At 42.9% G+C, this 12,445-nt stretch overlaps 2 protein-coding genes across 4 annotated transcripts in view; one reads left to right on the top strand and one right to left on the bottom strand.

The window, feature by feature from the left end:
• The window catches only part of cart3 (cocaine- and amphetamine-regulated transcript 3), a 41,696-nt gene extending 31,009 nt beyond the window's left edge, over window positions 1-10,687 (bottom strand). Inside the window, exons 1-3 of one of the 2 annotated variants that reach the window (XM_069715956.1) lie at window positions 10,414-10,687; window positions 9,821-9,904; window positions 9,570-9,707 (exon numbers count right to left, since the gene is read on the bottom strand). In XM_069715956.1, the coding sequence (XP_069572057.1) occupies window positions 9,600-9,707; window positions 9,821-9,904; window positions 10,414-10,617 (396 nt within the window). In that variant the 5' untranslated portion in view covers window positions 10,618-10,687 and the 3' untranslated portion in view covers window positions 9,570-9,599. Of the gene's footprint in view, window positions 1-9,548; window positions 9,708-9,820; window positions 9,905-10,413 lie in introns of those variants that run through there. The other variant, XM_069715955.1, reaches the window with a different exon arrangement.
• cdkn2aip (CDKN2A interacting protein) lies at window positions 73-2,294 on the top strand. Of its 2 annotated transcripts, none has more exons than XM_069715948.1 (4): window positions 73-142; window positions 826-1,074; window positions 1,171-1,295; window positions 1,684-2,294. In XM_069715948.1, exons 2-4 carry the CDS (start codon window positions 827-829, stop codon window positions 2,241-2,243), a joined length of 933 nt encoding a protein of 310 aa, XP_069572049.1. In that variant the 5' UTR covers window positions 73-142; window position 826; the 3' UTR covers window positions 2,244-2,294. The 2 variants fall into 2 exon arrangements, with proteins under 2 accessions (XP_069572049.1, XP_069572050.1); XM_069715949.1 differs by lacking the exon at window positions 73-142 and adding an exon at window positions 151-313.
• Window positions 10,688-12,445: the final 1,758 nt, after the last annotated feature.

The following is a 12,445-nucleotide window of genomic DNA, read 5'->3' as shown; positions in this document are numbered from 1 at the left end:
GTATTGTGCGCTCGTAGTGAACGTAGTTTCTCCAACACAAAAAAAAAAAAAAAAAAAACTCAGAGTCGCCAGTTTTGTACGTCACCCGTCGGTCATGTAGCCAGCTGAACACAACACGTCGCAGACGGAGAGAGAGAGCTCGGTATGTCGTCGTTACGGGATTAAAACAAACACAAATACAAACAACGACTTCGTACAAACTGCAGACAAATCAGCGCGCGGCTCGTCGGTCTCGTTGAACATTACGTCATCTTGTTGGTTCGTTAGCGGCGCTAATGTAGCTCGTGATCGTTTTGTGTCGGCTAGCCGTTCGGTGAGTTGTACTCAAACTTTACTACTTAGTTAGAGTTACTACTTAGTTACTACTTAGTTACTACTTAGTTACTACTTAGTTACTACTTAGTTACTACTTACGTTAGATTACAAGCCGGTAAGTTAACAGCAGGCGGTTTAAAAACGTGAACTAGTAGCCGAATCTAAGTCATCTTGTAGTCTGGTTACGATTAACCAGCCTGGTTTGAAACTAGTATTTCTGAGGGGGGGGGGGGGTCCTGTTCCCCGGTGGGGGGGGGGGGGCACCGGACAGCCTTGGTGAAATCTCCCGGTAGACCTACGACCCGTTTACCGATGAGGTCACGAGCTGTGACGGTCCAGAAGAAGGAAGATCTCGCGCGCGGCTGACTGAGTTTACTTCCGGAGGGGGGGGAGGGGGGGGGGGGGACATCAGGAGCGGAGCCGCTTCCGTCTTCTTGATCAGGCCGCCTCTCCGGGGACACCCCCCCCCCCCTCCACCACCTGGACTCATGTCTGTTCCTTCCACCACAGGATGGCGGGGGAGAGGAGCGGAGAGGACGTGGTGTCGGAGTACCTGGGTCAGAACCCTCAGCTGGCCCGCTGGGTGGACTCCCTCCGGGGCTACTGCGAGAGCGGCAAGCAGTGGAGCGCTCGGAGGGAGTTCCTCCTCAGGAACATGGAGGCGTTCCCCACGGTGGAGCCGGGCGTCCCCAGCGGCAGCCTGGACCGCCTCCTGTCTCTGTCCACGGTCTGGGCCAACCGGGTGTTCCTCGGCTGCAGGTGAGACACTCTGGGACGCCCGAGCCCCGCCCACTTTCAGATGAGTGGCAGCTCTGTAATGTTTCTCCCCCCCCATCCCCTCCTCCCCCTCCTCAGCTATCCGCAGGCGGTCATGGACAAGATCGCCGAGATGGGAGAGGGCATCGTCGTCCAGGATCCTCCCGTCCACAAAACGACCAAAGACGGGATGATGGCCAGAGGAAAGAGGAGCAACACGGGGGGTAAAGGAGTTCATATAAACACTCAGCTAAGAGTTCAGGAAGGAGCGGAAATATTCTTAAAACGGAGCCAAACACAAGAAGCACATCAGTATATCAACCCTCTGATTACAGATTATAGATTATAGATTACAGATTATAGATTATAGATTATAGATTATAGATTACTCTAAATCTGATGACCTTAAATAGCCCATCTATTCCTTTAAGGGGAGGGGGAGGGGGGTGTTAATGCACCAAAACCATTTCCCAGCTGTTTCAGTGTAATTACCCGCCCCCCCCCCTCCCCCGTCTCCTCATTAAAATCGTCTCTGTCATGTAAGTCAACACTGTCCCGCCCGCTGTGTCATCTTTTTGGTTTTTTTTGTGTTTGTTTTATACATTTTTTTAGAGGTCGACGCCGACGGCTGCGTGAAAAGAGCCAAATGCGGGTCCAACGAGGTCGGCGGCCAGAAGTGGGGCCCCCCTCCTCAGGCGCCCGCCGAGCACCAGCCCTTCTTCAACCGCCTCTACAAGGCCGTGGCCTGGAAGCTGGTGTCGGCGGGCGGCTTCGGGCCGAACCTGGACCACTTCGAGATCCTGCGCAGCTGCGTGGAGTCGTGCAAGCAGACGGTGACGTGCGTCTTCGTGCCGCTGAAGGACATCGAGGGCCTGCCGGCGGGACGCACGCAGAAGGACGGCCACGTGTGCGAGATCCGCTGCCAGTCGGTGTACATGGGGACGGGCTACGGGCGGGACGAGGCCGCCGCCAAAGCCATGGCGTCCAAGGAGGCCCTGAAGGTCTTCCAGGGCCGCAAGGTGACGGTGAAGATCTGCCGGCGGAGGTTCAAGGGGAAGGACGTGGAGGACCTGATGCTGCTGGACGAGCAGCCGCGGAGTCAGGGCTTCCCGCCGGCGCTCGGGTACCCGTTCCAGGACGAGCAGCAGCCGGCGGAGGACGGGACGTCGTAGTGGACCTTTGACCTCCTTCGCGATCTCCCTTTTTCGTCGGATCGTCCACGAGTGGCTTTTTTTTTGTTGTTGTTGTTTTGGGTGGGGGTTCTTCACCGAAGACGTTCGACGTCGTCCGGCGGGGGACCAGACTGACCATCGTAGACAAACCCCCGGCGGGGAAATCGTTTTCCCACAATGCCGTCTGGTGTCTCACGATAAACATCCGGGTCCTAAAAATCCTGCAGAAGTTTATCTGCCCGCTCTTCGAAAAACCTCGTTGGGAGTTTTGTCGACGGGTTTTGCGCCGCATCGTGCCAACAGTTTCAGTTTGAGAAGTTCGAGAGTTCAAATCCGGGTCGTCGTCGGGACAACGTACTCTTACCGTGGGTTTTCTCCCGACGTGAGTATTTTATCCCGACGTGTTCGGGGCGTCGTCGATATTTGTTTTTTTCTTTTTGTTTCCGCCTCTCGTTCATTCCCGTCGTTGAGACAAAAAACTGGACGCCTGAAGTTTCTTCTTTGTTTTTCCGTTTTGTTTTAAAGTCTAGCTGATGACGTACAAGGGAAACGCTAACTTTCTAATTGTTTTTTTTGATAACCGGCTGAGCTGCGATGCCGTCTAGACCATTGAGAACATTAAAAAAATAACAAAATATAATGAAGTAACAATCCAGATTTGATTTGATTGTATTTCAGACCATAAATGTTATATGATTTTTTTTTTTTAATTGTACCCATTAGACCCTTTGAGTTGGAGGGTTACTTTACTGTAAACAGGTTGTAACTGCATTCCCTAATGAACCGCACTTGTGTTTAAATTGTTTGGTTGGTTTTTTTTGTCCGGTTTCTTATTTAAATAACAGCAAATTCAAAGTTTCTTTCAAGTTCAAAAATATTTCCTCCAAAAACAACATTGAGTTTGATGACTCCAGTCAGCTGTAATCTGCTGACACAGCGCTTTAAAAAAAAAAAAAAACAATAACAACAACGTATTCAAAGTTTGTTTGTGTTCCAGCATCTTACGGCTCCCGTTTAACTGTACGCAGAAGAACTAAATGCTACTACTGCTTTCCTTTTATTTCATTTTATAAGTTGACTGATTTAAAAAAAAAAAAAAAAAAGGCACACACACGATGTTTAAACACTGAAGTGTTAAAAATTGTTAAAAATATTGATTTGAAGACACGTTCTGTGTGTTTCTACACTTCTGATATGTTTGAGGGTTTAAAGTGCTGCTGTGAAGTGTGACTCGTGGTTTTTTTCTCGGGTAGAAGTTGAACAGGGTTTGCATTAAAGTGTGATTATCTCCGCTGTTTCACGTGACGGTATGTTTACACCGGTGTGGTCCTGTTTCTATATATTTCTAATTAAAGTCGATTTAACCAACGGGCAGTTTGTTTGTTTGTTTGTTTTTGTTTTGTTTTCTCTCTGCAGCAAACAGAATTTAACTCGAGAGGTTTCCGAGCTTCTTTTTGCTTTTGCTTTTTTTCATTGGGCCACTCGTCGGTGCTGATTGGACCGAGTTGTGGATGAGTCAGAGACGGTTAAGCATGTCGGCAGCGCCGGATCAAATCATTTAAAACTCTGTGATTTGAGTGACATTCGTGCTTGATTGGTTGTTTCCTTCGGGCCTCATCGGCACAGTCGACCGGACCGCGTTTCACATGGCTGCACCGCGTTTTAGCCGCTTCATTTGAAACATCTGAACTGGAGCGCTGATACAATTGAGACCAAAGAAATTTCCCCTCGGGGATTAATAAAGTGTATACAATCCCCCCCAAAAAAATCAAACCATGTTGTTTCCTCCGGTGACGAGCTCGAAAGACACAAAAGAGACGCTTCCGCTGTTTTCACTCGTTAAATATTAGAAGTCTTGTATAGAACCTGGTTTATAGTTTTATTTCTGAACAATAAACTGGATGGGAAATTATTCCAGTGTATATTAAAAGTCGTTTTCAGGACGCGCCACTAGAGGGCAGCAGCGATCATATCAAATACTCAACTTTTCCATTCCTGCATGAAGACAGTTTTGTTGTCTCTGCCTTGAATAATGTGCAAAAGTTGCATCTTCAAGAACATTTTTTTATTAATTCTAAATAACTCATCTAAATATATTTAAAGCACTTTTTTCTTCCCCATTAAAATCCTTTGAGATCCTACTTTGTCAGTCCGGTATGTTTCGTGGCATCTTGCAGTAGCATGTAATAGATTTTAACTTCTGGAACATTTTGTGGTAGTTTCTTTGTGTTTTGGTACTTTTTTGTGATCTTTGTGAGACTTTTTAGTACCTCATCCTGGATTTAATATTAACTTGTGACGGCTTCATGAGATTTGAAGCACTTTGTAGTGATCTACTTTTATTTGTGAGAACTTTTGTTGTGTTGTGGTATTTAAAGTCTAATCGATCCATATTGATGTTGACTCAACATATGTCTCCGCTGCCCGTATATATTGTATCCGAGGGGAAAAAAATAGGTTCAAGCCTTTGTAGCTTCCAGTTATGCGGAAGTGTCTTCAGCTGCAATACCAGCGAGTGCCACTAGAGGTCGGCTCCAAAAAACCTCCGGCTCCATAGACTCCCATTCAACTTCTCTCATCAAATCCAAAGTGAATAAAATGTGTCCATCAGTTATCTCGGTGTTGTTAGCTAAAGTCACTCCTTCTTCTTAGTTTTCTGGAGGTCCATCTGAAAATAATCCCTCATTCATTAGAAAAGAAGATTCAAGAAGACCTGTTTTTGGGGGCGTGTCTGTTTGATTGACAGGCCTGTGGTGCAGTCAGGTTACAGCTATCAGGTGGGCGCTATTACACGCTTTGGTTGGATGATGACAATCATAACCATGACGTTTTGTACAACATGCACTGAAACACGACAAGGAAAATAAAACAAAAACAACAATCAGGTGTTTCAACATTTACGTGCTCGCACGTTATAAATCAACTTCGCCGCCTCGAGCCTCGTCTGGTGTTGACGTATCGAGCGCTTTACGCCCAACAATGTCATCCTCGGAGAGCAATCTCTATTTCAGACTGTATCGTTTGTCTCCCTCTGCGTCTCCATCAATCACCCTCTCAATCATCCCCCCCGCCCACCACCCCCCACCTCCACCTCCTGCTCTCAGTTTCTGACCGTTTCCGTCAACATCTCAATCCGTCTTCGTGTCGAATTATCACACACAAACAAGCCTTCCTTGCCGACGGCCAATTGCTGCCAGTTGAAACTGTCTCATTTTGTGGGGAGCAAAAAGCTGGTATCACCCCCCCCCCACCCCACCCCACCCCACCCGAGAGATCAATATCAAATCCTCGCTGTCTGGAGAAAAGTGTCGCTTGTTCAGTAAATAAGATAAACAGTCTAACTGCCTCGAACGGTTCTGATTGTCCACAAACTGTTTCAGAAAAATGCAATGCCATTTTATTTTCTATATTTGAGATGCATTCAACCCGTTTAAGTTACATTTAAAAACATGAAAACAAAACAAAAAAAAAAGACCAAGATTGGCGTTTTTTCTTTGCAGATCCACGACTCTAAAACAGGAAAGCAAAGTTAGCGTTCTCCAGAGGCAGCGATTGTTCACCGTGCCATTAAAATGACGGATGGACGTTTTTTTTTTCCTCCCAACGGAGCTCGATACAGAAAGAAAGCTCAAAAAACTGTCTTTGGGGAGCCCGGTTGTACAAATTATAAATCTGGTGTGAAGTGAGTGTTTCGATCTGTTGTTTGTGTTTGGAAGAGCGACTTAGCGCTTATGATGCTTCACTAAACTTATTTCTAGGCATCCAGCAAAGACAATTTACCACGAGAAGCCGTCGATACGAACACCGAAAGATTTTAATGAGTTAGCGTCCCACGTGTTATTTTGGTGTTACGATATTGAAAACATTCTGCTGGCTGTGTTTTTTTGGTCTGTTTATTTTTTTTTAATCGTTTTTTATGGTGATCGTGTGGACATTCAAAAAAAAAAAAAAAACTTAAAATTTTTTTTTTTTTTAAGCCAGCCCATCATAGAGGCAGAAAAGACTAGAAAGGTTGTGTAAAAACATCTCAACTAATTAGGTTAATTGGCAACAGGTCAGTGACATTATTGGGTATAAAAACGGTGTTTCAGAGAGGAATAGTAACTCAGCAGTGAAGATGGCGAGAGGTTCCCCACTCTGTTAAAGACTGTTTGGGCAAATAGTGCAAAAATGGTAAAAATATTATTCCTAAATGCTAAGCAAACGTTGCAAACGCAAAGGATTTGGAAATTTCATTTTCTGAGGCCCATTAAATAATAAAAGAGTCAGAGAATCCGGAGAGATTTGGTACTGGATGGTCGTGATCTTCGGGCTCTCAGGTGGCACTGAGAGCCATCTGGAAATCTGGAAATCACTGCATGGGCTCAGGAACACTTCTGAAAACCATCGTCTGTGAACACAGTTCACCGCTGCGTCCACAAATTTCAGGTTTAAAACTCCACCATGTAAAGAAGAAGCTGTATACAAAACATGATCCAGAAACATTTTATTCCGTTTTTAATTTACATTTTAAACGTCATCCCAACATTTTTGGAAACGGCGGTTGAATTATGTAAACATCGTTAAAATTCTCCTCCCACATGTTTAAATACATGAGGAAGACGTAGCTCGGCAGCGCAGAGATAAAAAAGGTGAAAGGGTCAAAATAATCCGACTGATTCATCTAATTATTAACCGAGAATATCTATGACGAATCTCGTGGTAACTGAGCCGTGAGAGCTGCAGTGATCAGCCGACCGTTTGCCTGACGGCGACACTACGAGAAAAGGCCTTCGTCTTCTGTTGAGCATGAATGTTTTTCAAGGCTTTTTATAACAATCTGTGGATTAGATTTTAATATTTGTTGTGTAGAAGGACACCAAAATAGTTTATAAGGGCTCAGAAGGTCCAATATTCAGTGAGATGTCCAATACTGGATAATACAAAAAAAAAGTGTTGAAAAGTGTTGAGTATTAAAACTGTATCAGCTGATTGGGCAAAAATCCCTTTAAATTTAAACTAAAGTCTAATCTACAATTAAATGGATAGATAGATAGATACAAACGTCATCATTTAAATATTCAGCAGCTCAAAACTAGAAATCTGGATTAAAAGGCAGAAAAAAACCAACAACAAAAAAAACAATTAAAAAGTCAATTGTTGGCCAAAAATGGGGCAAAAAAACCTCAAATTAACTCATCAATAAATAAATAGATGCATAAAATAAGTGCAATAAGTAGTCCCTTAATGTCCTCGAAGAATTATTAACAATGTTGTGATTTGAAGAAGTTTACACATCACACGAGGTAATGTCGTGCCCTGTTGAAACATCATTTCCGATGAGCGACGTTAACACGGTAGACACGTTTCTCTCCAGCTGTCAATCAAACACTCCCGATGATAACAACCTTTCCAGGAAATGAGAGATGACAAACAGGAAAAAGTGTGCGATTGGTTTCGATCGAGAACACGAACTCCCAGCAGACCGAGCAAACAATGGACATGAAAAGAAAAGTCAACATTTTGTCTGAGTCTCTTCTTCATTATTGATGACAGCGACAGGATGTGGAAGACAAGCAGAGACGTCTCGACACCTCAGGTCAAGAAAAACATTATTAGAAGAAAAATGGAAACTATCATTTGAATGAATTCAATAACTAGTAAAAGTCCATTTAAATGTTATTTTGTTTTTGTTTTCAACTTCAGTGTCATTTTTCCACAAGTTATTATAATCTGAAAATCTATCAATGGAAGACAAGTAAACTCAGAAATATAAAAGTACTCATGCAGGACTTTTATTCTCATAATTTTCTATTTGTATGTGATGTTGTTAGATTATTATTATTGATGCAGTATTATGTATAACAGCATTTTGATGTTTTACCAAGCAGCAACCACCATGAAGCCGCTATGAACCCTCCAGTTCGGATTTTGTCCGGCGCCGCCGCTTGTGCTAGTTTGGAGCAGGAAGTAACCATATTTGGACAGGCTGAGGGGGAGGAGCCAGCGGTGGATCTGATTGGAAACCTGACTACGTCCTGCCTTTGGCCACTTTGATTTACAGTCTACGGCTACATCCCTACATACAGACGTCAGAACTATCTTACTGCACTTTGTATGAGTTTAGCTGATTAATAAAAGTCACGGCATCAATTTTTTTTTTAAACTTTTAGAGCCTAAAACCTTTGAACCTTGAAAACCGTTCTCCATCAGCAGGTAGATATAAAAACATCCTGCTGGTTTCAAACTCTGCAAATGCCTTCGAGTTCATCTGGATGCGTTTCGACACCAGGGTCGCCCGTCGATATGATTTAAATACAGTTGTTTGTTTTTTTTACATCTTTATTTGTGGGTCACTTTAGTGTTAAGCTGTTTTCATACACATGATGTCATCAGCAGCTTGAAACTGCTCCATTAAAAAAAAAACAAGAAAAACAATGGGGAGGTTTTTTGGATGTGTGATTGAGATGTGGCAGTCTCACACTCTCTCTGCCGACTTCCTCTGCAGCCCCAATGCATTTTTTAAGCAGCCCTGTTATTTATTGAGCAGCCCAGACACCCCCCTCCCCCTCCCAGAAGAGGAGTGACGTCACCCTCCGCACACTGAACGTCACAGTCCGAATAAACGAGCTGCTCCTTCAGATGCTAAAAAAACAAAAACATAAAACTTTTACATAACTGATTCAGAGGACATCGACCTTTTTAAAAGAACACGCTGCCACTCCGCTGCTTTACAAAACAAAATGATCCACAGTTTATTATCCTTATCATCATCATCATCATCATCATCATCATCATCATCATCATAATACACAAAACATTCATCTGAAACACAGATCGGATTTTTTTTCCTCCCCAGACGAAGAATCACTATAATATTTCCATAATGTTACTGTCAGGACTTTACAGTGTGTGTGTGTGTGTGTGTGTGTGTGTGTGTGTGTGTGTGTGTGTGTGTGTGTGTGTGTGTGTGTGTGTGTGTGTGTGCCCTCAGGTGAGTTTATGGTGCATTGTGGGATATCTCTTATAGCTGTTATGACGTCAAGACAATGATCCTGTTTTTTTTTCCTTTCCTTACAGACACTGAAGTGGTTCTGAGTATTTACAGGAACTTTATGGTTCTTTGTGTTTTAGTTTTTTTCTATATTCATCATACATCATAGTGGTTTCTGTGATATAATATCACATATTTCTTTTTAAATATATAAACATATCATAGAACTACTATAGTTCTTATTCGTAAGGGTTTTGTGCAGGAACCCCCACCTGCTTGCTTCAGCTGTATCATAAAAATTATCACAGTAATTATAAAGGAATAGTTGTGTGTTGTTGTTGGGTTTTTTTTACTCCAACATCTTCGTTACTACATTCAGAGACTCATAAGCACTTCAGCAGGAAGAAGTTGCAGAAAGCTCCCCGGGGACAGTCGCACATCTTCCCGATCCGCGCGCCTTTCCTCACTGCGCACTGCTCCCCGACATCACACTGAGAGGCAGAGAGAGAAGCAAAAAGCTGGAGTTCAATTCATTTCCTTCCCGCTGCAACGTGCCTCAATAAAAATGATCAGTTAATGCAAAAATAAATAAATGTTTTCGTACCGTCGGAACTTGGCCAAATTTCTTTTCCCACAAAGGCAGCCGTTTAGCCTGCAGCTTCTCCAGAACTTCTTGGAGAGCTCCGAGCTGCCAGGCAGCAAGATACAAAACAGCAAACGAGCTTGATGAATGTTGTTTTTCAGCACATGAATACATATATATAATAAAAAAAATTAAAAAAAAATCCATTACTGCGCCATAAAGTCACCAAAAATGCAAACAGAATATAACCTAAGTGAAAAAAAACACGTTTTACGCAAAAATTAACATGAGATTTGCAAAATATAATTGCGCACAAAAGTTACTATATGTCGCCTGAAATGACACAAATCGATGAGAAAAAGTAGGCAAGCCTGTCAAATAATTACACCAGCTTGGAGTTAAATCTTAAATTCATGCATTTTTGAATGGAGTTTGGTTCATGCTGGACTTTAACGGCACATTTGAGACTTTTGTCTGTTTAACACAACATAACTGAAATTCAAAGAAAGAAGTACTTTAAAAAAAAAAAAAAAAATGCAACTTGATAAAATGACAATCATGAAAGTTGCTTGGTGTTCCTGTATGCAGGCTGAGCGCGCAGATCGGAGTCTTACCAGCTGCTTCTCGCTGGTCAGGTTCGGACCTTTGGGGTAGAAGTCCCGCAAGGCTCTGGGGCTCAGCTCCTCCTCGGACTCGGCGTCCAGCACTTGGGCTCCGGCGGCGCCGGAGAGCAGCAGCAGCAGCGCGCACAGGAGCGCCCTGCTGGGCAGCCTGGAGCTCTGCGTGGTCCCGGTACTCGGCATCTCGTGGACCCCCATTAGAAACCGGTCTGAAATAGTCGCTTCCCTCCTCGCGCCAAACACCTTTTTATCTGACGACAACCATCTGCTCGCTCCACCTTGTCCTTTGTTTTTCTTCCTCTCTCTCTCTCTCTCTCTCTCTCTCTTGTTGTTGTCATGCGTAACAGCTGCCTCGGGTGACTCATACGTAAAAGTTGCTGGGCAAAGTGAGCCTGAAAAAAAGTCAACAACAACAACAAGAAGAGTAATGGATTACTCCTTACTTTATTCACTTCAATGAAGACATGGGTCATTTTTATATTTCTTATAACTGCAGTCATCCAGCACCATTAAAGGAGTTTGAGTGACAGCAGGGATGTGCTGCAGTCACTCAGGTCAGAAAACAACTGCTGCGTTTTAATATTCCAGGTGGATCAGCAGCTAATTTACAATCAATTACTTTTCTATTATTACCTCAGTGGCATTTCTGCAGCCTCTCCTGCATTCGAGATCGGTGACTCAGTCGGTTCTCCGATGCTGTAAACTCTCATTATTTTCTCTTCTGTAAAAATCAAATTGATGACGAACCAAGTGTTAGACTTAAAAAAAATCAAATAAAAAAGGGAATAATTCACCTTCCGGCAGTAAAACTGAAACAGAAATAGTGACAGAAGGCATTTGTGCAGCAGGTCATCTCATTAGCAGCAAACGCAGGAAGCCAAGTGACATTTTAACACCTTTTTTTTTTTTTTTGATTAATTTGTTTAATAAATGTGGTTTCAATTACAATTTGCTATGAAAACATTCATACTGTATCATAACAAAAAGTATTTTACTGTTGCAGTCGAACACATAAAGTGTCATAATTAGCCTGTAAATGAAAAGGAATGCTTTGATTTTAATATCATTTCGAAAATCCTCTTCCTCTCCGTGTTTCATCCAAAAACCCAACATCTTCTGTATCCTGCGGCCACATGTATATCATTTCTTTTTCATCTTATGCAACCCCTCCCCCCCCCTCTCCCCCCTCCCTCCCAGAACACAGAACACAGAACACGGAACACAGAACATGGAACATGGAAACCCTGCAAATGGCTGCTTGTTTGTTGCTTTAAATCCTGCGTTTTGAGTTATTCGGTGTTCAGAGCATCGATCTCCGCGTCCGTCGGTCTGAGACGGAGAGCAGGAAGCTTTGATTGTGCTTCAGGCTGCATGACTCATGGCTCCGGTGTGTTTTTAATGAGTGAGGCTCCGATTCAACGTCTCATTCACAAGAACCGGCCCGATTTCATTCACAACCACGACTTCATTAGTTGTCTTTTTTTTTTTTTTTTTTGCACCGCATCCCAGAAAACAGTCGTGTGCATTCATATTTTTTCTCTGGTGGTTTTCATTTGAGTCTCACACATGAATAATAACTTCTATGTAGCGCTGTCGGACTCAACGTTATATTTCAAGACCAATAATTTTGAATATTTACAGACTGCTATGAAAACATCGGTGGACCTTTGGAATTACAAACCGCTAGAAGGACGTTTAAATCGAGGTTAAAGTAGGTTTTAAATCTGTTTTTCTGGTATTTAAACCAGCGATATGCTTTGACTTTCATTGTCGTGGTAACTGATAAGCAACGTGGTTAACTTTGCAAATATGGTCGTTGTTTAATTAGGTTTTAAGAAAAAGATGTAGTAGCCCTACGTTGGTGAAGTATCACTAAATCCATGACCTCAGTTCAAGTTTTTTATGCTGCTGTAACATAAAAATTTCCCTCTGAGGGATTAATAATCTATCTATCTATCTATCTATCTATCTATCTATCTATCTATCTATCTATCTATCTATCTATCTATCTATCTATCTATCTATC

Source organism: Brachyistius frenatus, unplaced genomic scaffold (assembly GCF_029030835.1).
Source record: "Brachyistius frenatus isolate BFR_SWC_R1_liver_20210118 unplaced genomic scaffold, ASM2903083v1 Contig_150, whole genome shotgun sequence".
Lineage (NCBI taxonomy): Eukaryota > Metazoa > Chordata > Actinopteri > Embiotocidae > Brachyistius > Brachyistius frenatus.
Note: the sequence above shows the minus strand (reverse complement) of the source record. Positions and strands in the feature narration are given on the sequence as shown.

Bases quoted from the DNA above. Each gene is read 5' to 3' on its own strand.
- cdkn2aip (XM_069715948.1), top strand. From the start codon at position 827: ATGGCGGGGGAGAGGAGCGGAGAGGACGTGGTGTCGGAGTACCTGGGT. The intron at 1,075-1,170 runs GTGAGACACTCT...CCCCCTCCTCAG, and splicing joins CGGGTGTTCCTCGGCTGCAG to CTATCCGCAGGCGGTCATGG. The intron at 1,296-1,683 runs GTAAAGGAGTTC...ACATTTTTTTAG, and splicing joins AAAGAGGAGCAACACGGGGG to AGGTCGACGCCGACGGCTGC.